This window comes from Moschus berezovskii, chromosome 7 (genome assembly GCF_049115385.1).
Source record: "Moschus berezovskii isolate FMDL1 chromosome 7, NW_MosBer_1.0, whole genome shotgun sequence".
NCBI lineage: Eukaryota > Metazoa > Chordata > Mammalia > Artiodactyla > Moschidae > Moschus > Moschus berezovskii.
This window is the reverse complement of record NC_142466.1, coordinates 77,320,636-77,343,696: the sequence shown is the minus strand read 5'-3', so window position 1 is coordinate 77,343,696 and position 23,061 is coordinate 77,320,636. Positions and strand designations below refer to the sequence as shown.

At 52.6% G+C, this 23,061-nt stretch overlaps 1 protein-coding gene across 2 annotated transcripts in view; it reads left to right on the top strand.

Annotated features, from left to right (window-relative positions):
- The window catches only part of PEBP4 (phosphatidylethanolamine binding protein 4), a 223,696-nt gene extending 216,876 nt beyond the window's left edge, over positions 1-6,820 (top strand). For both annotated transcript variants that reach the window (XM_055427217.2, XM_055427218.2), the window contains one exon: positions 6,529-6,820. In XM_055427217.2, coding sequence (XP_055283192.1) covers positions 6,529-6,683 — 155 coding nt within the window. In that variant the 3' untranslated portion in view covers positions 6,684-6,820. The remainder of the gene's footprint in view (positions 1-6,528) is intronic.
- The last annotated feature ends 16,241 nt before the right edge of the window (positions 6,821-23,061 follow it).

Sequence of the window (23,061 nt, the reverse complement as noted above, 5' to 3'; positions counted from 1 at the left end):
GGAGCTCTGTGGGTGAGTGAGGTAAGGGTGCTGTGGGGAAATGTTTGAAAGACCAGGGCCAAGGGCACAAAGGCAGCATCCACAGTAGGCAGCATCCATGGTGAGGGCCCGAGGCTGGCAGGGGATCCACCCGGCCTGGTGGCAGTTGGGGAGACCCAGTGCAAGCCAAGCAGCAGTGAAGGGAGTGCTGCCTGGAGAGCAGCCCAAACACACAGACAGACACAAACACACACAACCCACTGCAAAACAACCCCTCCCCGCCCCCATGACCTCCCATGGTGGTTCGCCTGGCCAGGCCCCAGGAGCCTGGGGCCCAGCCCCTGAGTCACTGTGTGGGCTTGTGTCAGGCAGCCCTCTTCTGCCTCCGAAGGGCCCCACCCACCTGGCAGAGCGGGTAGGACTGGGGGCCTGGCAGCGGCCCAAGTGAGGCCATGCTGGGCAACTCTCAGACAGGCGCCCTGGCTCGGAACCACCTGCCACCGCCACAGGCCCCAGGCACCCTCTTCCAGAACACACCCCAGTACAGCCCAGCGTCAGCCGTCCCAAGCTGTACTGAACAGATCATCTGGAAACTGCAGATAATCCCCAACTTTCACCCAGAACTCCAGTCAGCCATCCATCACCATTACCAAGTACTGTAATTGATAACTGGGGGCTCAGTGGACAGTTTGGAGTCTCCCCTCTTCTCAGTCCCTTACCCACACCTACCCCCAGCCCCAAATGCATGATGGAGGGAGGAGTCTGGTGATCCACTGACTGGGTAATTAGGAATCGCACTTCCACTCGCCAGCTCTCAGGGGTTCTCCTCTCTACCTTGGAAAAACCCCCTGACATCCCCACCCTCTCACTCCCGCCAAAGTCACAGTGGTCCCCTCTACCCTGAGCCTCTCAAGTCAGCAGGATCAGCTACTCAGCAAATATTCTCCAGGAGTAATTGGATGTGATGGAACGAGGGCTTTTCAGCTCCCAAGTGGAAGTCTCTGGATGTCATTTAACGGCACAAAAAAATAAAAGGCTCAGGCCTCCCGCCCACCACCGCCAGGACATCATTAATCTCATCAGAAAGGCATCAGCGCTCCCCTCACGGCAGCCAGCCCCACGCAGAGCCAGACAAATTACAGACCTGAGCTGGGCACTCAGTGGGACGCTTATTAGGCTGGTGTTCAATTTTTGTCTTTTCCTTCAGGGCCACTGTCCCCTGACAGGAAAGCACTTGTGTCCCTGAGCAGAGGGAGGGCAGCCGGAGGCTGGGGAATACAGTGGCTGCCTCAGTTAGACGCAGCTCACCGGCCTGGGGTGACAGGGCGTCTCTGAGGGCCAGGCACCAGGAGGCCATGAGTCCCAGCAGAGACTGAGGGGGGCCCATGCCAAGGTTTAGAGCCCTGTCCCTTTCCCCAGCCAATCTGAATAGGGCCCTCCTTCCCAGAGAGAGGGGAACACCTGAGGGTCCAAATGACAAGGCAGGTGTGAGCAAGGACACACAGGGAGCACTGCTCCGTGCTATCGGGAAGTCTAAAGAGTGAGTCTGCTGGAGAGACTCCAGGACCGCTGTGGGGGATGGGAACTCGTCTCCTGGGGCCGCACACTGTGCAGTGGAGAGGCCATCCCACAAAGGCCTAGCTTGTTATTAGTCCAATGGTTTTTTTGTTTGTTTGTTTTGGTTTAAAGCGGTTTCCTCTCTTTCTTTTAAATTTTGGCCGTGCTGAGTCTTTCTGCGGCGTGTGGGCCTTCTCTACTTGTGGCACCTGGGCTCAGTAGTTATGACATGGGCTTAGTTGCCCCTCTGCACATGGGATCCTCTTTCCCCGACCAGGGATGGTCCCTAATATAGTGTTGATCATCCTATATTATAAAGTTGTCAAAGGCAGGAGTGGGGCCTGGATCAAGTAACCCTCCACCACTCCTGGGCAGCCCCCAGAAGCAGCTGTCACTGTTGGGGGGGCCTGGATCCCAGGGTCTGAGATTCCCTTCAGCTCAGAGCTTCTGAATTCTGGCCCCGGTGCTATCTACCCAGTTCTCCCAAATCCTGGTGGGTGGGTGTTGCTGGACCAGTGGAGCATCACTTTCTCAGTCTCCTGCATGAGTGCGCAGTCACTCAGTCGTATCCAGCTCTTTGTGACCCCATGTCTCGCAGCCCACCAGGCTCCTCTGTCCGTGGGATTTCCCAGGATAGAAAACTGGAGTGGGTTGCCATTTTCTTCTCCAGGGGTTCTTCCCAACCCAGGGATCAAACCCAGGTCTCCTGCATTGGCAGGCAGATGTTTTACCACTGAACCACCTGCCTCTTAAACCCTGACAGGCTAGATGGTGGCGGGGGTAGGGGAGGGTCCATTCCATGTGATGAACTCCCAAGCAGTGGTAAGCCAGCCCCACAGATCTGGAAAGCTGGGAGTGAAGAGATGGATTGTCAAGACCTGCCTCAGGGCCATTCCCGAACATTCCAGCCTTGCCATCCCAAAGACTCAAATTCATAGGATGAGTCTCTGAAGCTTGGAGCTTGTCTCCCATTTGTTGAAGACAAAGGTCATTCACTCTCTCCCAGTGTTTGGTAGAGAGACTCAGAACACCCCTTCCCCATGGCTTTAGATGAGATGACCTAACTCTCCCCGCTCCCCACCTCCCAGCCAAGGTCTGGAACATCTCTAACGTCTGTTATTGTTGAGTTGGTAAGTCGATAAATTTGTGTCTGACTCTTTCCGAACCCATGGACTATAGCCCGTCAGGCTCCTCTGTCCATGGAATTCTCCAGACAAGAATACTGGAGTGAATTGCCATTCACTTCTTCAAGGGATCTTCCCAACCCAGGGATCGCACCTGGGTCTCCTGCGTCGGCAGGCGGATTCTTTACCACTGAGCCACCAGGGAAGCCCAACATTTAACATATCTCTTAGCTAACATCTTTCCCATCAGCACCACCCAATAAGTGAGCAAATGGCCTCTGTGTGTAGTTTTGCTGGATGAGAACAGCACTCCCTAGGGTTGTGTAGGCACCACCCTGCACATCCTCTGCCACAGCCCCCGCCTGAGACCAGGGACCCCTGTGTTCCAGCCATTGGCTCGGGAGCCACCCTCCTTTCTGAGTGCAGCTGGAGGCCTTGTGCCACTGAGACCTGAGAAGTGCACTGGCCAGTCCTGTCGGCTTCCCAGGCAGAGCTGGTCCAGGGTGGGTCCGGGCACAAGGGGCGTGGCCTGAGCAAGCCGGCTGCCCGCCCCTCCCTGCAGGGCAGCCCCCCCGGAGCTACTACCATGCAGGATGGGGCTTTCCTCCGGAGCTGCGACCACAGAAGCCACAGCCTCCCAGTTCCTCACACAGCCCAGAGGGCCTGACTCACCCCTCTTCCTTCTAGAACTTGCACAGGGTCAGTTCCTCTAGCCTTCTGTGGCAGGAAACAGAGGTGTAAGGAGTCACGGCCAAGCCAGGGGAGGAGCCGCCAAGGCTAGCAGCCCGGCACTGGGTGCCTCTGCTGAGGGATGCGGCTGGTTTGAGAAGCTGCCCAAGAAACCCGAGAACCCCAGGGATGTCGGCAATGGGACCCAGAAGGCGCACCCCCGCCCCAAGCTCCATCGAGAGAGCAGACTGCTGGGAAAGCTGAGCAACGTGTCCCTGGGTGCAGGGGGATTTCTTTCTGCCAACTTGCCCTGATCTTGTGATGAGTTTCAATTCCTTCCCTGCCACAGGTTTCCTTCCTGCCGTGCTCTGTGGGGAAGGTCCCCTTGTCTCTGTGCCGGCCACACACCAGTTCACCCATGACCCTTTTCCCTGGCGCTTACATATACACACATGCAAGCTTGCATGTACACGTACATGCACATATACACCCTTTCCCGGGGTTGTGATACTACAGTTCTTTTCCAGCCAGCCCAGCTCCCTTGCAGAGGCCACAGACAGGCGAGCACCTGCTCTCTCCTCACTCCCTCCCTCCCATCCGAGTGGAAAGCAGCACCCCACCCCACCCCCCAACCCCCAGCAGTGGGTCTTCATCTCAGGCCACTGCCCCCCACCCCAAGAGAAGTCCTAAAACACCTGTTTTCTAGCCCTCAAAGGCCCAATTTGAATGTGCACAGAGCCAGATAAGACTTGAGGGAACCTGTGGTGGCCCTTTTCCTAAAGTGTGTGTGTTAGTTGCTCAGTCATGTCCAACTCTTTGCAAACCCATGGACTGTAGGCCACCAGACTCCTCTGTCCATGGAATTCTCCAGGCAAGAATACTAGAGTGGGTTGCCATTCCCTTCTCCAAGGGATCTTCCTGAACCAGGGATTAATTCCAGGTCTCCTGCATCAGCACATGGATTCTTCGCCATTTAAGCCACCAGGGAAGCCCTCCTTTCCCCCATCCATTCCCCTAAAAGCTATTTCACCAAATCTGGTCCTATGACCCCATTATCCCATCCGTGCATTGAGAATAGAAACAGTCTTCTTCCCTGTGGGCCTTCCCTGATAGCTCAGTTGGTAAAGACTCCACCCGCAATGTAGGAGACCCCGGTTTGATTCCTGGGTCAGGAAGAACCGCTGGAGAAGTGATAGGCTACCCACTCCACATTTTCTTGGGCTTGCCTTGTGGCTCAGCTGGCAAAGAATCCGCCTGCAATGCAGGAGACCTGGGTTTGATCCCTGGGTTGGGAAGATCCCCTGGAGAAGGGAAAGGCTACCCACTCCAGTATTCTGGCCTGGAGAATTCCAGTATTCTGTGTTGCACAGAGTCAGATACAACTGAGCGACTTTTACTTTCATTTTTCTTTCCTTGTGAGGATTAAGTATGCGTGGAGTTCCTAGAGCTGTGCCTAGCACATAGGAAGCACTGTATTGGTGCTCTTGCTATCATTTTTTTACTTGGCTGCACGAGGTCTTAGTTTCGACATGTGGGATCTTAGTTTCCTGACCAGAGATGGAACCCAGACCCCCAGCATTGAAAGCACCAATCTTGGCCATCATGGAAGTCCCCATGTTACTGGTATTATTTCCAAATCATTGTTTTATTTGGATTAAAAATTGTCCTCTCCTTGAGGACATCTTTGAAATGCCAACAGCTGGTGGAGGGCAGGTGGCAGAGAGAGGGGACTTGCTTTCTTCATTGCTGAAAATGGAGGTAGATGCAGTCGAAGGGCCACAGGTGGGTGAAGGGGCGGCTCAGGGAGGAATTCTAGGCTGCCAGCCCCCTACCGCATCCTCCTGGTGTGTTAGAGGTCTCCATTGGTTCAGGCTGGATCAGCCACTGTCTCGCCCTGCTCCAGGCAGGGTCTACCCACAGTAATTCCTCTAGCCAGGAAAGGCTGCTAGATTGGGGGCGGAGGGTGGGGCGGGGATAAATAAATATTGGGTTGGCCAGAAAAGTTCATTCAGGTTTTCTGTATGAGCGTATGGAAAAACCAGAATGAATTTTTCAGGCAACCCAATAAATACATTAAATAGGTAAGTAAATGTGTGCTCAGTCATGTCCAACTCTCAGCAACTGTATGGACTATAGCCCACCAGGCTCCTCTGTCCTTTTAGGATGCTCAATTCAGTTTGAGTTTCAGATAAACAAGGAATAATTTGTTAGTATAAGTCTGGGCCATGCAATATGTGGGATGCACTTGCACTAACAGAGGATTCATTGTTCCTCTGAAATTCAAATAGAACTGGGCAACCTGTATTTTATCTGGCAACCATCCACCAAGGGTGCCTGAGGCCCAGGGTTTGGGAAACAAGAGCGTGGGAATATGCCGCTGACCACTTCCCTAAGCCCCTCCCCTGTGCCCGGGGCCTTGCCCTCCTTGCCCTGCTGCTAGGCCTGTTCACACTCGCTCTAAAAGATGCACCTCCTTCCCCCCACAGCCCTGTGTTCTCTCCCCCTGGAGAAGGCCCCCTCTGACCTGGGCAGCCACTGGACTTCCCCAGGGTCCAGGCTGGGATGTCTCGTCCACTGTCCACTCCCCTTCAGGATCTAGGTCCTCAGGGCAAGGAGAAGCAGCCTGGCCATGTGCCCCACTGGGGAAGGAACCCTGTCGCATGAGGTCTCTTGGGACTGGGGAGGAGGTGGCCGGGCTGGCTTCTGCAGAAGAGATTGGAAGAAATGGCATAGACACTTCTGCCAATCCTAGCCTTGGCAACAGGGGTGAGCAGGTATGAAGAAAAGCAGCATTCAGACCACAGTCACAAGGTCAGGGGAACTTGCAGGAAAAGATGGGTGGGAGGCAGAAGTGAGCAGCCCACCTGACCAGGCCTTTCCTTTCTGCACACGAATGAGAAGGCAGAGCTGTGCCAAATAAAGGCCTGGAGAAAGAGATTAAAGGCCGTCCTTGACTCAGTCCAGACCCTTGGTCCCCACTGTCCTCTGGGAAGTATCCTTTCCAGATGCTGCTAACATCCAGGGCTTCCCCTGCAGCCAGGAGCCAGGCACCCCAGACACCTACTGCCCTCAGACCAAGGGCCAGGGTCACCACCTGCTATCTCTATTCCCCAGAGCCTGCCTCCCTCTCGGGCCCCTGCCAGTTCTCAAGTCCACAGTTCTGTCTCATCACCCCTCTGTGGTCTGTTTGTCCTTCCAGGCTCTTGGAAAATGGACAAATTTCTGAGCCACTTCCACCTGACCGAACCTGAAGCCAGCACCCAGTTCATGACCCAGTATTACCTGGATGTGCTAAATCACCAGAACCCGGGAGTAGTAAGGAATGAGACCACGGAAAAACCTGAACCGAAATAACTGCCTGCCAGACCTCAAGCTTCACACTGACGGTGTGTCCACAGTGCTCACCTCTCATAGTCTGGGTATGGACTCCCCCTCTCCGGGTATGGAACCCCCTTTCTCTTCCAAATTAAAAAAAATCATCTAGGGCTTAATGGTTGGATGTTTTGTTTCCAAATCTGTTCTCCTTCCAAAACCAAGAGGTGGAAATCCATCGATGTCCAGCACTGGGGCTGGGGGCACTCCTTTAAAATGCAAGTGGTTGGTGGGGAGTGGGGTGGGATGGAGCAACAGGCAGGAGGTGGGAGTCTCTAGCCCTGAATGGTCATTGAGGCACTGTGTGACCTTGATCAAGTCACTTACCCTCTGTAAAATTTCACTTCCTCAGTTGTGAAATTGAAGGAGGAAGAAGGGACAAGGGGTGGTTGGTTTATCACCATGACCCTTCCCAGTTCTGAACATTCATTTAACAAACACTGGCAGCACATGGTATGTGCCTGACCTTGGGCCAAGGTGCTGGGGATTCACATGTGACAAAGGCAGGCCCAACATGAGGCTTGTTTGATGGAGCTTCCAGTTCAGGACGGGAGGGCAAACTTCTTCATCAGATGACCACAGGCAAATTCCAGCAAATGTGGCAAGTGTTATGAGGGGGTAGAGGGGACCTGATTTGTGATGGGGGGGGTGGGGGGTGGTCAAAGCTTGGGAACGCCTCTCTTTCCCGAGGAAGTCATGTTTCACTTCACGGCTGAGAAGTGGGATAGGGGTTAACTCTGAGAGGAGACAGGGACAGAGAAGAGACATGACACCTCCCAGCTCCCGTGGCTGATGGGGCAATGAAAAATCAAAACTGTGGCCACCTGGACAGATGGACAAAGACCAGAATAGGTCAGGCCTTGCAGTCATGTTCACATTTTGGATTGTACCCTGGAAGTGATGGGGAATCGTGAAATGGCAAATAGATCGGAGGGGAGAAAGCGCATGATCTGATGTCTGCTTTTAGAAAGCTGTGAAGAAACTTGTTGGTCTGCACAGGAAGGATTTTCGGCATCTTGACAGCCCCTGGATATCCTCTGAAAGTCTCTTGGCTTTCCCACCCCAAAATCCCTTGGAGGCACCTCTGTGCCAAGGTCTCATTCACAGGCTAAACCCTGGTTCCTCAACTCCCCCACTCCCAACACCAACCCCCAACCCTCTCAAAAAGACCCTCTGCTCAGTTTCCCTCCCAAAAGTTAATTACTCCCCCCTCCTTGGCTAGAATACAACAAGATGGGTGACTCATGCATGCAGAGTGCCTGAGAGCCCCAGATGAAAGGGGCAGGCTGTAGCCGGGCCCTGGGTTATTACCTTCCTAAAGCCGTGCCCTGCATTAGCCAGAAGGCAAGGGGCCCCAGCCAACCCCTCGGCCCAGCACACTGTTGACTGGTGGGAAGATTTTAGTGATTGTCGTTGTTGCTCAGTCGTGGCCAACTCTTTGTGACCCATGAACCGCAGCACACCAGGCTTCCCTGTCCCTCTCTATCTCCTAGAGTTTGCTCAAACTCGTGTCCATTGAGTCAATGATGCCATCCAACCATCTCATCCTCTGTTGCCCCTTTCTCCTCCTTCCCTCAATCTTTCCCAGCATCAGGGTCTTTTCCATGGGGATCTGAAAAACACCAGGAGGCGGGAGACTGAGTGTGTGATAGGAAGGGATTGGATGATGTTCCTCCAAACCCCTCCCTGCCCCCGTATCTGTAGATTCAGCTCCCCATCCAGGTGATGGACAGCAAGCTCCTGTTCTACAGAACAGCCTTTGTTTGACACCATCCCAGGTAGTAGGAACTCCCCACTCCATTCTAGGCCACCAGGCAGGCTTGTCAGCAGAGCTACACGAAGCAGCCAAAGGAAATGTCCATTTGCAGTGTCACAGAAGGCAGCCCTTGAAGGGACTCTATGGATGTGTGTGAACCTCCCTCTCTCTGGGCCCTTCTCCCCACAGCCCCCACCCCCACGAGGCCCAGAGTGTAATTGGCAGCTCTGGTCGGTGTCCAGGGCCGGCATAAATAGCAGGTCAGCTTCCTAGAGCAGCCCCAAATTGAGACACATCCTCCCCTCTTCTGCTTTTAATTCCTTGTGGCTAGCATGTTTATTTTGGGTGAGGAAAAAAATCGGATGTTTATCCTTCGAGGAAATTATCGGCTTGCTTTCCTTCCTTCCCCCCGCCCCACCTCTTTTCTCTTCCTCTGGTGTTATGGGCTTTTAGTTCAGCTGCTAGAGAGACCCCCACCCTCTTGGCCCCAAAACTTGAAAAAAGAACAAAACTAGCCCAGGCGCTAGACTGAAGCCAGCCTTGCCAGACGTCCCTGAAAGCCACAGAGAAAGAGCTCTCAGGGGTCGGCAGGGAAAGTCTGGAGGCCAGGAGACCTTGAGGAAGCCCACCTGACTCAGCTCTCCACCTGCGGAAGGCTTTGGGCCTCCGGCCCCTTTTCTTTTCACTGCATCCTCCAGGAAGAAACAAAATGAGCATGGAGATTGGTTCGAAACTGCCAACAACGCAGTTTAAAAAAATGTAAGGGAGTACTGCCTGCGTGTTCAATTGTATCCGACTCTTTGTGATCCTATGGACTGTAGCCCACCAGGCTCCTCTGTCCATGGGATTTCCCAGGCAAGAATACTGGAGTGTGTTGCCATTTCCTCCTCCAAGGGATCTTCCCGATTCAGGGATTGAACCTGTGGCTCCTGTACCTCCTGCATTCACAGGACGATTCTTTTACCACTGAGCCACCTGGGAAGCCTCAAGGGGAGTATTACTGACCCCTTTACAGACAGGAGAACTGACATTATCATCATCATCATCATCAGATATCATTTGTTGAGTGCTGTCTGCATACCAGGCACCATGCCAAATGCCTGACATGTAACATCTCCTTTAGTGCATTCATTCCTGCCTGGCTTCCCAGCCTACCAGGCCTTCATACCTATTCTCTCATCCAATTATCAAAACCACCTAGTAGTGTAGGTGTTGCAATTGTCATCTTATAGACAAGGAAACTGACATTCCGATAAGTTAAGGGACCTCCTCCCTGTTCTGTAACTAGTAATGGTAGAACCTGGTGTTAACTCGGGCCTTCCCACTCTCAGTACTCACAGGTAATGTCCATGCATGCTAAGTCACTTCAGTCGTGTCCGACTCTTTATGACCCTATGGACTATCGCTCACAAGGCTCCTCTGTCCATGGGGATTCTCCAGGCAGGAATACTGAAGTGGATTGCCATGTCCTCCTCAAGGGGATCTGTTCCACCCAGGGAGCGAATTCATGTCTCTTATGTCTAACCTGCATGGAAGGTGGGTTCTTTACCATTCGCACCACCTAGGAAGCCCACTCACAGGGTGCCCTCAAAGGCCAGATCCTCTATTTATCCCGAAGCTGGGTAGGCCCAGAAGGAAGGGTAGAAGTTCTAAAAGAATCTAAAGGGAGTCTTCCCTTCCCCTAGCCTCAAGTTATTCTAGACTAAGTATGATTTGTGGGGAGGGTCAGCTCCCTGACACTGAAAGCAATGACCTGGCCCAGCTCAAGGCCATTACCACCCCCCTCAACCTGCACAGGGCAAATACCCCAACAGTTCACCACCCTCAATGCTTTGCACGACCCCTCTGGCTTCCTGGAACTTTGTGTAATAACTGCCAAAAGAGAGATGGAAAAGGACATATAGGAAGAATTCCTAATGATGAAGATGATAAGGATAAAGTTGAGGATGAAGATGGTGGTAATGATGGTGGTGATAGGAGTTGATAGTGAAGGGTTCAGGTGTTAGTGCCAAGCACCTGTGGGATAAGAATGCCAGCTAGATGCATGAGGTGGTGTAATTGAAAAAGCACAACTTTTCTTAGCACACCTAAGTTCGCACAGTCTCTACCACTTGATAGCTCTTTGACCTCAGGGAACTTACTCAACTGTTCTGGACCTGTGTTTCAACTGCAAAAAGAAAACAGTATAATGAGAAAAAATGGAAATACACGTGCCTTCCTTAAAGATCTGTTGCAATGGTTAAATGAGATGGCACGGAAGGCGCCCGGCACAGTGCCTGGCATGCAGGCTGTTCAGTAAATGTGTGTTCTCCTCTCCTTCTCTGCCTGCACCTCACCTGCTCTGCTCCCCAGCTCAGCTGGAGCAAGCATTCAGGCTGAGGGTAATGGGAGGGCTCACCTTCTCCAGATGAGTCTTTCCCAAGAGACCCATCGGAGTGTCGGCAGCCCCAGGGAGAGGGCCAACTGCCAAGGGAGCCTCACGCCCAGCCCAGCATCCCCCTCCCAAGCTTAGCAAAACACTGGGAGGCTTGGATCAGGAAAGACAACCCAGTTCCTTAGCAACTAACAAGCATTTCCCTGTAAAGACAAAGACCCTTCACTCAGAACGCTCCCTCCCCCACCTCTCCAGGTATCTGATCTGTTTGCAGGAGTGGGGCTAGAGGCCCGTCCACCCCCACCCCAGGTCTAGAGGCCTTTAACCCCACCCTCCCAGCTGTCCCAATATTACCTGCAATTATCCCACTGCATCTTTCATCCTGGCACTAATTAACTTTCCCATTTTCCCCAGGAGCTGCTGGGAGACACATGAGATGCACGCGCGCGCGCACACACACACACACACACTTGCATGCACACACATACACAAATACCTATAGTTCCCCTGCAGAGACCTTCACTCCATTTTAGAGATCTGGAAACTAAGGTTCAAGAAAGGAGAAAATTCCTTGAGGTTCTCATCTGCCTCCTGGGTACTTGGAAGGAGAAATAGAAGCTGAAGAGTCTGGCTCAGGAAGAGGGGAGGACAGAGTCCCTGACAATCCTGGGAGATGAAGGACCAGGAAGGAGAAAAGTCTTTGGAGAGGACAGATGAAAACTATGCCAAGACTGAGGACTTAGCTCTGAGTACCACCTTAGTGCCACCAAATGCAAGCCATCCCACTTAACACAGAGAGGGCATTTCAAAGAGTAAAAAGGAACTATTTCAGTCAAATAGGCGAGGAAGACAGAGTCAAAAAGAGATGGGAATAGGAAAGAAAGGCATCGCCATCTGGTCTGATGAACCAGACCGGGTTCATTTAAAAGAATCACTGATCAGAACTCAAGACCTGATTTTAACACCAGGGCTACCCTTCACTGCTGTGTGACCCTGGGGACATCAGCTGCCCTCTCTGAGCCTCAGCTTCCTCATCCATAAAATAGTTTGGTATGAGTGTTCTCTGAGACCCCCCTCCAGCTGAAGTGTTCTTCAACTCTGTGGTTATTTGGGTGCATGGTAGAGAAAGCCACTACCACTATCCCTTTGGAAGGGTGGAGCAGGGGTGTCAGAGGAAGCCACTAGAACAGGAGACAAAGAGTATTCTTAGGATTAAAAATGAAAAAAGCCCAATGCATTTGGCGACAGGAGCCAGAAGACCCTATCAGGAGGTTAAGGAGAAGTCTACAGATGTGGGGAGCTGCAGACCCTAGGATTTCAGGAGAACCCTCTCCCAGGCTCAGTGGCCAGCAATAGAGCTTCCCCTCCCCAAATCCTGGCCTGGGGGAGACCCTTCAGGGACCTAGAGGAGGGAGGACGGAGGGGCACAGGGGCCCTGGGTCTGCACCCGGGCACAGAAGGTAGAAATATGACTTGGGGGAATTGCCTGGTGGTCCAGTGGTTAGGACTCAGCACTTTCATTGCCAGCGCCCAGGTTCAATCCTGGGTCAAGGATTGAACAAGATTCCACAAGCTGCGTGGCATGGCCAAATAAAAGAAAGAAAGAAATATGACTTGGGATCCTCCTGACCTGCCCTGAATGAGGGCAGGACACAGTAGTTGCCCCCTTTATTCCTTGGGAGCTGGAGTCCACCCCACTGCTATCTAGCAACCCGGCAGGAAGCTGAGAGCTCAAAGAAAAGAGGCTGAGCCTGTCAGAAAGGCGGGCACAGCAGGGCCCTGGGTCCAACTTTCACTTCCAGTCTCATGAAAAAAGCAGACAGTGAGCTGAGGGGGCTTCCTTTAGGACGTGGGCATAAGTACAAGCCTGGGCAGTGCCCAAAAGGAGTCCAAACACCCTCCGCTCACACCCAAACTCATTCACACAAACTCAGACCTCCCGCACTCACTTCCATACTCACACATCGGCACACTCATTCATTCACACGCACACAGAGCAGTAGCTGGACGTGGATAAAGTCACCATAAGGCAATAGATCGTCTCCACTCACTGTGACTGTGAAGCCAGAGCCCCAACACTACTTCCCCAGTATGGATGGAGGCTTGGCCAAGTGCTAAGAACTGAACGGATTACAAAAGAAGCCTGGAAGTTCTCTGTCCATCCCCCGCCTCCTCAGAGCGGAAGCTGCATTTGCTCAGGAGGATGCTGGTCACCCCTATCCAGAGTTCACCTGTCTTCCTCCCCGCAACATCCTGAGAACCAGGCCCTGCCGTCCACACATCTATGAATGTGTGTGCACACACTGACACACACCTCTACTCTACGCATCCTGCACACACACTGTAAATACACCAGCCCACACAAAATCACATGGTGTATGCACCCGCTAGACACTCCAGGGTTTTGCCTCTGCCAAGCTCTTTCTAGACATCCATGCTAGCTGCATGCACGTTCACTGTTCAGTTCAGGAAGTGACGAACATAGGATTTGCATACACATGCAGTCTTCATGTGTGCATGCCCACTTCATTCACAACCCACTACCCACTGGCCCACCAGTGACAGGGACATACATACCATCCTTTGAACTAAACTGAGATCAGACCAAGGCCTAACCCCAATTCTCACTTTTCAGACTCCTGATACAGCAAGCGGATTTGTGGCAGCAGCTGTGGAGGTTATGTGTGTATGTGTGTTTATGTGTGTGTGTGCAGTTTCAGGTGGGGAGTGTGTGGAGAGGGGTGAAAAGAAGGTTCTGGCTGAAGAAGGGAACCAGGCCTGCCCCTGAAGGCCACAAGGAAGGCACTGAGACACACACCCTCCTCCCAGCAGCCCTACCCACTCCCTGTGCCCTCGCCTGCTGCCAGGCCAGGGAAAGGAGAAGCTAAAAGTGGCCAGTCTGACTTGCTAAATTGGTCTTCAGTGGAGTAAGGGAAACGCGTCAGTTCCCTGGGGAAGTGGCCGAGCCCAGGGTGGCCACAGGCCCCTGGGCTTCTACTCCAATGGAAAAAAAAAACTTGCTCAAATAGATCTGACGCTTTGTTTTCGAACCCAAAATACCCTGTGGCGGCTGCCGGAAGCGTGACCGCGGGAGGGAAGTGGGGCAAGAGGGGAGGTTAGTTTGAGTTTCCATTGCAGCAACTCTCTTTCATTTGGGGTCTAGATGAAGCTCTCCTGCCCATCCATGAGAGGGTTGGTGCGAGAGGCAGTGCGGGCTCTGAGATTCAGGCCTGGGGTACTCACAGCCACAGTCACCCTTGGCCCACTGCCATCCTTTCCCCAGAGGCCGCTAAAGAAGACCGCATCAGAATTTTCTCTCAGGTCACCTGGTGGCAGGCGGGAAAGCTGACCCGGGAAGAGGGGCTGTGCTAGGGGCAAGGGGCCCAATCACAGGTGACTCTGCCTTCAGAGCCGTGACTTTCCTTAGTGAACTTTGACATAAACTTTTTAAAAAACAAAGATCTTATTTACACAGAAATTTTCAAAGAGCATCCAATGAATCAGCTGGACTAACAGCACAGACCTCATATTCTGAGTCAGTTCCTTGGTCTGTGGCACTAATGCTAGCTCCGAATGCAAGCGTTGGGGAAGAATGACTGACTACATATAACAGGATCCCAATGCGCACATCCCATCACCCTGCTATCCTCATTTCTTTTTCCTCACATCACTCACCACCACCTTGTATGCATCTTCTTATAGCCCATTCTCACCCTGAATCCTCATTAGGCCTTGAGTCTTCACACAAGCTCTTTCCATCACAGCTCTGTCTCCAATGCCAGACACACAGTAGGTGCACAAGAGATAAATCTTAAATGTTCAAGACAATCAGGTGGAGGGGCAGTCAGCAAACAGTTCTCTTGCCTCATGAGAACTTGTTAATTCACTAATGCAGAGGCCTGTGGGAGTTGCTTGGTGATCCAGTGGTTAGCACTCCGAACTTCCACTGTAGGGGGTACAGGTTCAATCCCTCCTCAGGGAACTAAGATCTTGCATGCCACATGGTGAGGTCAAAAAAAGGAGAAGAAAATGCTGAGGGCTGCTGTTACACCAGACTGTGGCACTTCGTGGGGATGGATGGGGTGGGTTGAGAGGGGGCTGTGTCATGGGATTATGTAAAATCAGGATCTGGAACTTGGGGCAGGAGGGTGAGAGGCAGACATCCATCAAAGAATGACACAGACTCATGTGAAAAGGTAGGTAGGACCAGGGCAACCCAGGAGTGCTGTTTGGGGCAGTGAGCACTTAGCACTGGACTTGTAACCACTGGATGTAGGAACCAACACATGGACCGAGGGTATCAGAGGAAAGGCTTTTCGACTGAACTGAGAAGAATGTCCTCCAGGACATCATGGTCCAGAGAAAACGTCACTCTAGCGGCAGGAAGGCATTGGGGCGCCCCCCGCCCTCCCCACAAGTGGTTCCGACTGATGGCCGGGTTAGGCAGGCGTTGCTGCACACCTCCTGGGCCTGCGAACCCCGGGCTGCAGTTAGAGGCCGCCGCGCGCCCTCGGTCCCTGGGTGATGTTTACTGGCTCTTAATGACGGCAGGGTAATAATCACCCTAATGAAAAACTCCCTCCGGGCGCGGGCCAGCCAGACTGCGATGAGGAAACCGGGAGGCATTTCGGAGCCGCCAGTGACTCAGGCTGAGTGTGCAGCGCGCGGCCCGAGGGACTCTCGGGTCGCCTCTCTTGCTCCGCGCGCCCCTCCAGCGCCGCCGCCGGAGCGCGGGGAGCTGAGGCCCCCGACCGGCTTTGCTCCGCCAAACCACCGGCAAAGCCAATCGCCCACTGCCACCCTCGGCCAGGCCCTCGGCTGAGACTTCTTTCTCTGGGTCTGCGCGGGTCTCCAGCGCCCCCTCCCCATCATTCTTGATCTCGACTCCCCCGCTGTCTGGCTTTGGAAGCGGGTAGCGCTCTGCGGTGCTCGGGGCACCCTTGCCGACTCCGCCGGGCTCTGCTGGCCTTGGCACCGACTCTCCTAACGGCACTTCTCTGTCAGTGCCTCAGTTTCCCCGACTGAGCAGCAACAACAGCTCGAGTTTCTCCACACCACCCCCTACCCTGCCCCCGGGTGGCGGGAGTATTAATTACAGTTCGTTCCTGGCTTTGAAGATGAAAAATGCCAAGGGTCATTACCACTCAATTAACGGGGCTATTACCACTTGAGTTTATGTCTGATGAATCCTACCCCGCCCCCAGCCTGGGATCCACGTTGCCTTAGGACTCCTCAAGCACCTCCTCTCTCCTGGAGTCCATACCTGGACTTAGCCCCTTTCCTGTTCCAGCTAATAGCACCCCACAAGGGACAGGGTAGAGGGTCTGGCACGTTCATTCTCCCACAGATATTACAGATACAAATGGAGCACCCACATTACGGAGAACTTCCATAAGCCAGGTTCTAGCTGGGGGTACAGCAGTGCAGGTCTGGACCCCAGCCTGTGCCTTCCTGGAGCCTGTGTTCTAGTAGATGTTCCAGTGTCTGCTGGCATCTCCAGATCCTGCCTCAGAGCTGTCTCACTTCCGTTCCTCTAGGATTCCTCACTCATCCACAAACTAACAGAGAAGTTTTGAAAGGACAGTGCTAATGGGCTCTAGCTAGTTTCAGAGATTAAAAAAAAAAAATTAACAGGAAAATAAGGGGTGAATCACAGCTCCTTACACAGAATGGGCTTCCCTGGGTCTCAGACGGTAAAACATTTGCCTGTAATACAGGAGACCTGGGTTTGATCCCTGGGTCAGGAAGATCCCCTAGAGAAAGGGAGTGGCTCTCCACTCCAGTATCCTTGCCTGGAAAATTCCATGGAGAGAGGAGCCTGGTGGGCTACACAATCCATGGGGTTGCAGAGTCAGACACGACTGAGTGACTAACACTTTCACTTTACACAGAATACCCCTGCCCTTGCCTCTCCTCCTCACTTAGAGGTCTTAGCCAACCCAGTCCTCAGGTCTTGATCAACACCCCCACCAGGCTTTCCCCTGTCTCTGAGCTTGTCCTCCTGCAAGGCCTTCCCTGCCTGAACTCCTTGCCAGCGCTTCCTCTGAGAACCGATCGTGCCTTGCGTGTGATCGCTTCTACCTCAGTCTCATCCCTCACTTCCCTTTAAACTGCCTGCTCCCCGACACATGGCAAATCCCAGTCTCAAGTCTGAGTCCCTCTACAGGAAATGCTCCCTGAAGGTATGTCTCACTAAAACGAGAGAATTTAGTCCCAGACACAGGAGTCTCTCCCTTCACTCCAGTGAGAAATAAACTTTGGTAGACAAGGGGTCTCCCATCCTGTATAGTGTGGGGAGAGTGGGTGCTGGAGTGGTAGAACCCATTCTGTATAGTATGGGGGGTGGTGTGTGGGAGTGGTAGAAATGCAAGAATAAGGTGGACAAGGGGTCCGGCATCCTGTATAGTGTGTGTGTGGGGTGGATGCTGGAGTGGTAGAAATGCAAGAACAAGGTAGGAAGCACACTGTGGATCCTGAGTCCCTCAAATCGGCCTGCTTCAGAATCACCCATGTGGACACTTGAGTTGGGTCAACAACTTCCTATGGAGCACCTGCTGGGAACAGCCAGGGGAGTGTTAGGGAGGCAGAGGAATCAGACTCAGTCCAAGCCCCCAGGGAGCTCAGATACCATCTCTTGTCATCCAGTACCTTTCTTGGTGATCTGGGGCCAGATAACTCTAAAAGGCCAAAATAATTCTGCAGAGAGAAAGAGAAATCTATCATGCCCCTTCTCATCTGCCCTGAACCCCGGCAGAAAAAGCTCATGCCATCAGTCAGGCTGATGGGCAGACTTCCTGTGGGTACCAGCTGGCTAGTACTGTCAGCCCTCAGAGTGATGGGATGGGCCAGGGGCAGTGTCAGTTCTTTACACCAGTGGTTGTAAAGAATTTCATTTTCTAAGAGAGATACGGCATAACAAAAGTCAGGAAGCCCTGCCTGGGCCTTCTGGTGAAAGAGGATGCTAACATAACTGAGGACCTCGAATTCTGGGCCTAAGAGAGTCATCAACTGCTTTTCCCCACATCCCAGAGTAATTTTTTTTTTTTTTGACAACATAAAACAACAAAGAAGAAGCCAAAAGTCAGCCCCCAACTCATCGCCTCGGTGGATGAGGCCAAGGGCCCACTTGTTTAAGGCTGAGGAGGGTCCTGAGACTGGAAGCTGATCCGAAACGCCAAGATCTAGAGACCACGGCTCTCCGATTCCTCAGTGGTTGTCTTTCCAGGACAGAGAGGAAAGGAAGCTGCCAGCCTTTTAGATGCTTGACCTGTCCCTGCTTGAAGCCTGCAGCCAGCAGAAGGCTGGTGGTGCGGGCAACAGTAGGGGGGCCCCTGCTCTCATCTGTGCTCTCACCTCTCTCTCTGCCCCCCTTTTCTGTCTCACTCCCTGTTTGCTCCCTCTGCTGCCTCCCCCACCCCACCCCCACACGCATAACTTTTCTGGTTCACTTCAGATGACAAAGTTCCTCTTTCCAAAAAGCCTCATCCCCCGAGAGTCTTCACTGCAGAGACATCATCCCTCCCAGCTGAGAAGGGGGCTGCCCCACTGTGGCCCCCAGGGGCAATGGCAGCCCCCCTCCACCCAAGCACATGACTCCACTTACCCTCCATGCACCCCTGAGCTATGACAGCCAAGTTCCCATTACAAGCCCTTAGCCCTGACCCATCCCTCTTCCTCCCTGAGGGTCCTAGAAGCCCAAACTTGGCTGGGAACGCGTGTCTCTTCCCAACACTTTGTGCAATAGAATCCAAAACTCAAGGATCAACATTGCTGGGAGGAATTTATCCTTTTTAATGCCACAGAATGTATCCTTTAATTTTTAATTTAAACTTTTTGTTTTCTGGTGGGGTATAGCCAATTAACAATACTGTGATAGTTTCAGGTAAACAGTGAAGGGACTCAGCCATACACATACATGTATCCATTCTCCCTCAAATTCCCCTCCCAGCCCTTTCCAAAACAGAATTCAGAACTCGTGAATCAACACTACTAGGAGGAATTTAGAGGCAGGTTAGCCAGTCCAATCCCTCCCAAAAGCCCAGGAGTCAGAGGGCAGCCCAAGGTCACACAGATAATTGATAGTGGAAGCCAGAAGTCCTGATCCCCAGGCCGGGGCCTGTTCTTTCCACGTCCCCATACAGTACACTTTTTCCAAGTCTTGCCTTCTATCTAAGACCAGCCTTCTCTCCCTTCCCTAGTCCAGCCCTGCCTGAAATCTCAACCTCTAGACCCCCATAGCAATTACAGGCTGGGACTTGTGTCTGAGGAGGGATCTCCAGGAAGGCTTTGTATCCCACCTCACTCCCAGCAAATGTTGCTCTCTAACAAGACTTTCTCCCTTCAGTCACCAGCTTCTCCCCATCATTGCTTGAAGAGTAAGCAAAAATACCCTTATTCAACGTGATTATAATGAGTTTGTTCAAATGTTGGCACAGAAGATGTTTCAAAAGGAAGTGTGAAACTGGCTTGGTGAGGAGCCTGTGACCTCTGCGACAGCCTAGGCAGTGGGACCTGAGCTCCGAGGGGACAGATATTCTTCTGCCTACTAGGAACCCTGCTTCCCCGTGACCAGGCTGTAGCCCCTCCTCTCCCCTGGGAGGGGGCTCCTCCCCTAGCTGCCAGCTGGGTCCTGAGGATGCTGGGAGGCAGATCCTGGTAGGCCTTCTTCTATTCATTGCCTTCTCCATAGGTTTTACACCCCTCCTTCCTCTTACCTGGGCTGCCCCAGCGGCTCAGTGGTAAAGAATCTACCCACAATGCAGGCTGCTGGAGACGCGGGTTAGATCCCTGGATCAGGAAGATCCCCTGAAGGAGGATATGGTAACCAATTCCAATATTCCTGCTGGGAAAATCCCTGGACAGAGGAGCATGGTGCCCTACAGTCCATGCGACCCCATGGACACACCCATCCATGGGGTCGCAAAGAGTCGGACACAACTGAGCATGCGCGCACTTCCTCTTACCACACAAGCTGAGTTCAAATCTCAGCTCAGCCATTTCCTGGCCAAGGACTCTCCCACTAACTACTCAGATTTCTTCCAACTCCTTAGATCTTTCATGAAAGGAAAAAAAAAAAAACTATTGAGGGGCAGCCCTTAAAGCTTCCTCACGGAATTGTTGTGAAGAATGAAGCTGGTGTATCTCCACCAGCTGCCATCTTGTGTGGGCATAGAAGATCAGTGAGCCAGACGCCTCCAGCAATCCCCACACAACACTCTTAACCAGGACCACCACCCCCCAAATTGTCATTACTGTCAAGTTCCTTCCATGGGCTTCTAGACCAAACCCCTCTTACCTGTGTGTGTCAGTCGTTCAGTCGTGTCCAGCTCTTTGTGACCCTATGGACTGCAGACCACCAGGCTTCTCTATACATGGGATTTTCCAGACAGGAAGACTGGAGTGGGTTGCCATTCCAGGGGAACTTCCTGACCCAGGGATCGAACCCAGGTCTCCTGCATGACCTCTAAAATGCCAAGGAGGGTTGTCTAGGTTGATTCCAGGATGAACAGTCCATCTCTTGTGGGGTACCCCAAAACAGAAAGCAATTGAAAGCCCTTGAGGGAGTTATCATTCAGGAGCAATCTCACCGGGGTAGGCTCTCTACATGGGTGCCTGGTGTGACTTAAGGAATGACAGATGTTCTCTGCACCCCAAGCTTCCAAATCCTTGTCACTGGGTCTGACATCCCACAGTCAGACCTCAGCCCATCAGCGTATCTGAGTTCCGACCATTTTCCAGGCACCATGCTTTACAATGGGCTAACTTCCTTTGGGTTACACCCTACCCTCTTCTAAGCATTTTCTGATAAAAAGGTAAATCTTGTCTGAGATGGTAAGGCATTAACTCGCCAGCACCCCAGTTTGAAATAATTGGGGGCTTCTTTTTTTTAACTTTTTATTTTATATTGGAGTAGAGCCGATCAATAATGTTGTGATATTAATAGTTTCAGGTGGACAGCAAAGGGAATCAGCCATACACAAACATGTATCCATTCTCCCCCAAATAAGGGCTTCTTTCTTATAAAACAGCAGAGAAGTACTGGATATCTTTAGAAAAAGGAGCACAAGTTCAGAGGGCAGAGGTGACTAAGGAGCAAGATAGAGTTCCAACCTGGCCTTTTTCTGTGATGGATTTGTAGGGCCAAGTCCCCTCCTTCCTCCACTCTTTCACCAAGACAAACACACTCATTGCCCCCACAAGCAGCAGCAGTCCCAGAAGTAAGCAGCGGGGAATGGGCGGCCTTGGCCCTGCTATAGAGCCGCGGGCCTGTCTTTCACCATCTCCAGGGTGAAGATGCCCTGAACCAGTGCCTACTCGCTCCCCAACAAGTCCAGGGCTTCCAGTTCAGGTAATTAGGCCCTTGGCAATCTCACCTGAGCCTACCAATAAAACTGAGACAGTCACCCTCAGCCCCTGTTCAGGAGGCAGAGAGGCGAGAAAGCGGGAGGGAAGGGAAATTTTTTTTTTCTATGCTGAATTCAAGACGGGGCAAGCAGAAGGGAGAATGCTGTTAGTCTCTAAGGGGCCACTCCACACCTCCCACCCCAACTCCAATAGGCGGGGTTGCCCCTGCCCACCATAGATCCCTGACCTCTGTTTGCCACCTTCATCCAGATTGACAGGGGACACCTGTGCGGGCTGTAATTGGACCAGCAGCCAGGCAGTGAGGACCTATGCTTGCGGAGGCAGGCTTTCCCCAGCATGGATCCTTCCAGGATCCCCCACCCAACCCTGAAGCCACAGCCATACTCCATAACGTGTCTAGAAGGATGCTCCAGAGTGTTAAAGAGCAACTGAATGACTGCTTGGTATTCTACTTTATGTCATCACCAGCTACCAAGGGCTCCATCCTTGTCTGGGTTCTCATAGAGTGGGGACCATTCCTTAACCATCTCTGTGATGATGTAAAGCTCACAAATAAAACTTTCCTGTATATGATCACACTGATATGTGTGATAAAGGGTATGGAGTTTCCTACCTGGCCCTTTTTACTCCCTGTGTCAACTACACTCACCCCTAAGATACACAAGGGGAACGGGTTTTTCTGAAACATGGTAGGGTGGGGGAAAATAGAGTTTACCAATAATAATCGCCATTTATTGAGTGCTGCTAGTGATCTAGCAGAAGTATTCTATGACGTTATTTAATTTAGTTCTTCCTAAGGGATTGTTGTTGTTGTTCAGTTGCTAAGTCCTGACTCTTTTGCAACCCCATGGACTGTAGCCCACCAGTCTCCTCCATCCATGCGATTTCCCAGGCAGGAATACTGGAGTGGGTTGCCATTTCCTTCTCAAAGGGATCTTCCCAACCCAAGGAACAGAGAACCCCCATCTCCCCCATTGACAGGTGGATTCTTTACCATGAGCCACTAGGTGACCCCCTCTTAGGAGTAGGTACTATTATTATCCCAATTTACAGACAAGAAAACTGAGACCCAGAAAGAGATTCAGAAAGTTGCCCAAGATCACACTAAAGTTTTAATGAATACTTATTTAATTGAATTGAAGGCTCCCATTCTAGGTCAGGGACAAGTAAGAAGAAGGGGACAGGCATTTTGCCCAAAAAAAAAGACTCCTACCCATTCTCACCAAGCAAGCAGGTCTGGAGCAGGCCTGCAAACTCTACTTGTTCTCCTTGAATGCAACAGGTCCTGTTGGCCTAAAAGTGTCTGCGGCCCACCTCTGGAATGGCTACACTCTATGGTCTTTGGGGCCCCAGAAGCTTTCAAGAATCCCAGATTCTCCCACCGGCCTCTGCCTTTCCGAATGTGGGTGCCTATCAAACAGGCCCGGGGGTTCCAGCTCCTCAATCTCCTTCCTCTCCCGGGTCTCAACGAGGGTGAGGGGTGCATCACGGTAGGGTCCTCCCGAGTTGAGCTGGGCGGCCGGGAGCGCTCGCACTTCCTCCCCGCCACCCCCGCGCGCTGAGCTGTGTCTCGCGCGGGGAAACATGGACACTTCAGGCACCACTGGTGTCTGCGGCTCGCCTGAAGGCCGCGAAACTCGCGGCGTCTCGTGGCCCCGACAGGAATCCACAGAACCCCTCTCCACCTCCGGGTGCACACGCAGCAGAAAGCGCCGCGGAGAGGCCACGGCCGGAACTGGAGCGGCCGATGCTCGCCGGGGGTCGCTGCTCCCCGCCTCTCCCCGTCTCTCCTCAGCTGCCAGGCTCCGCGGCCAGAGGCCGAAGCCGCTGGCTAATTTTTCACGCCCCCCAGACCGCCTCCCTAG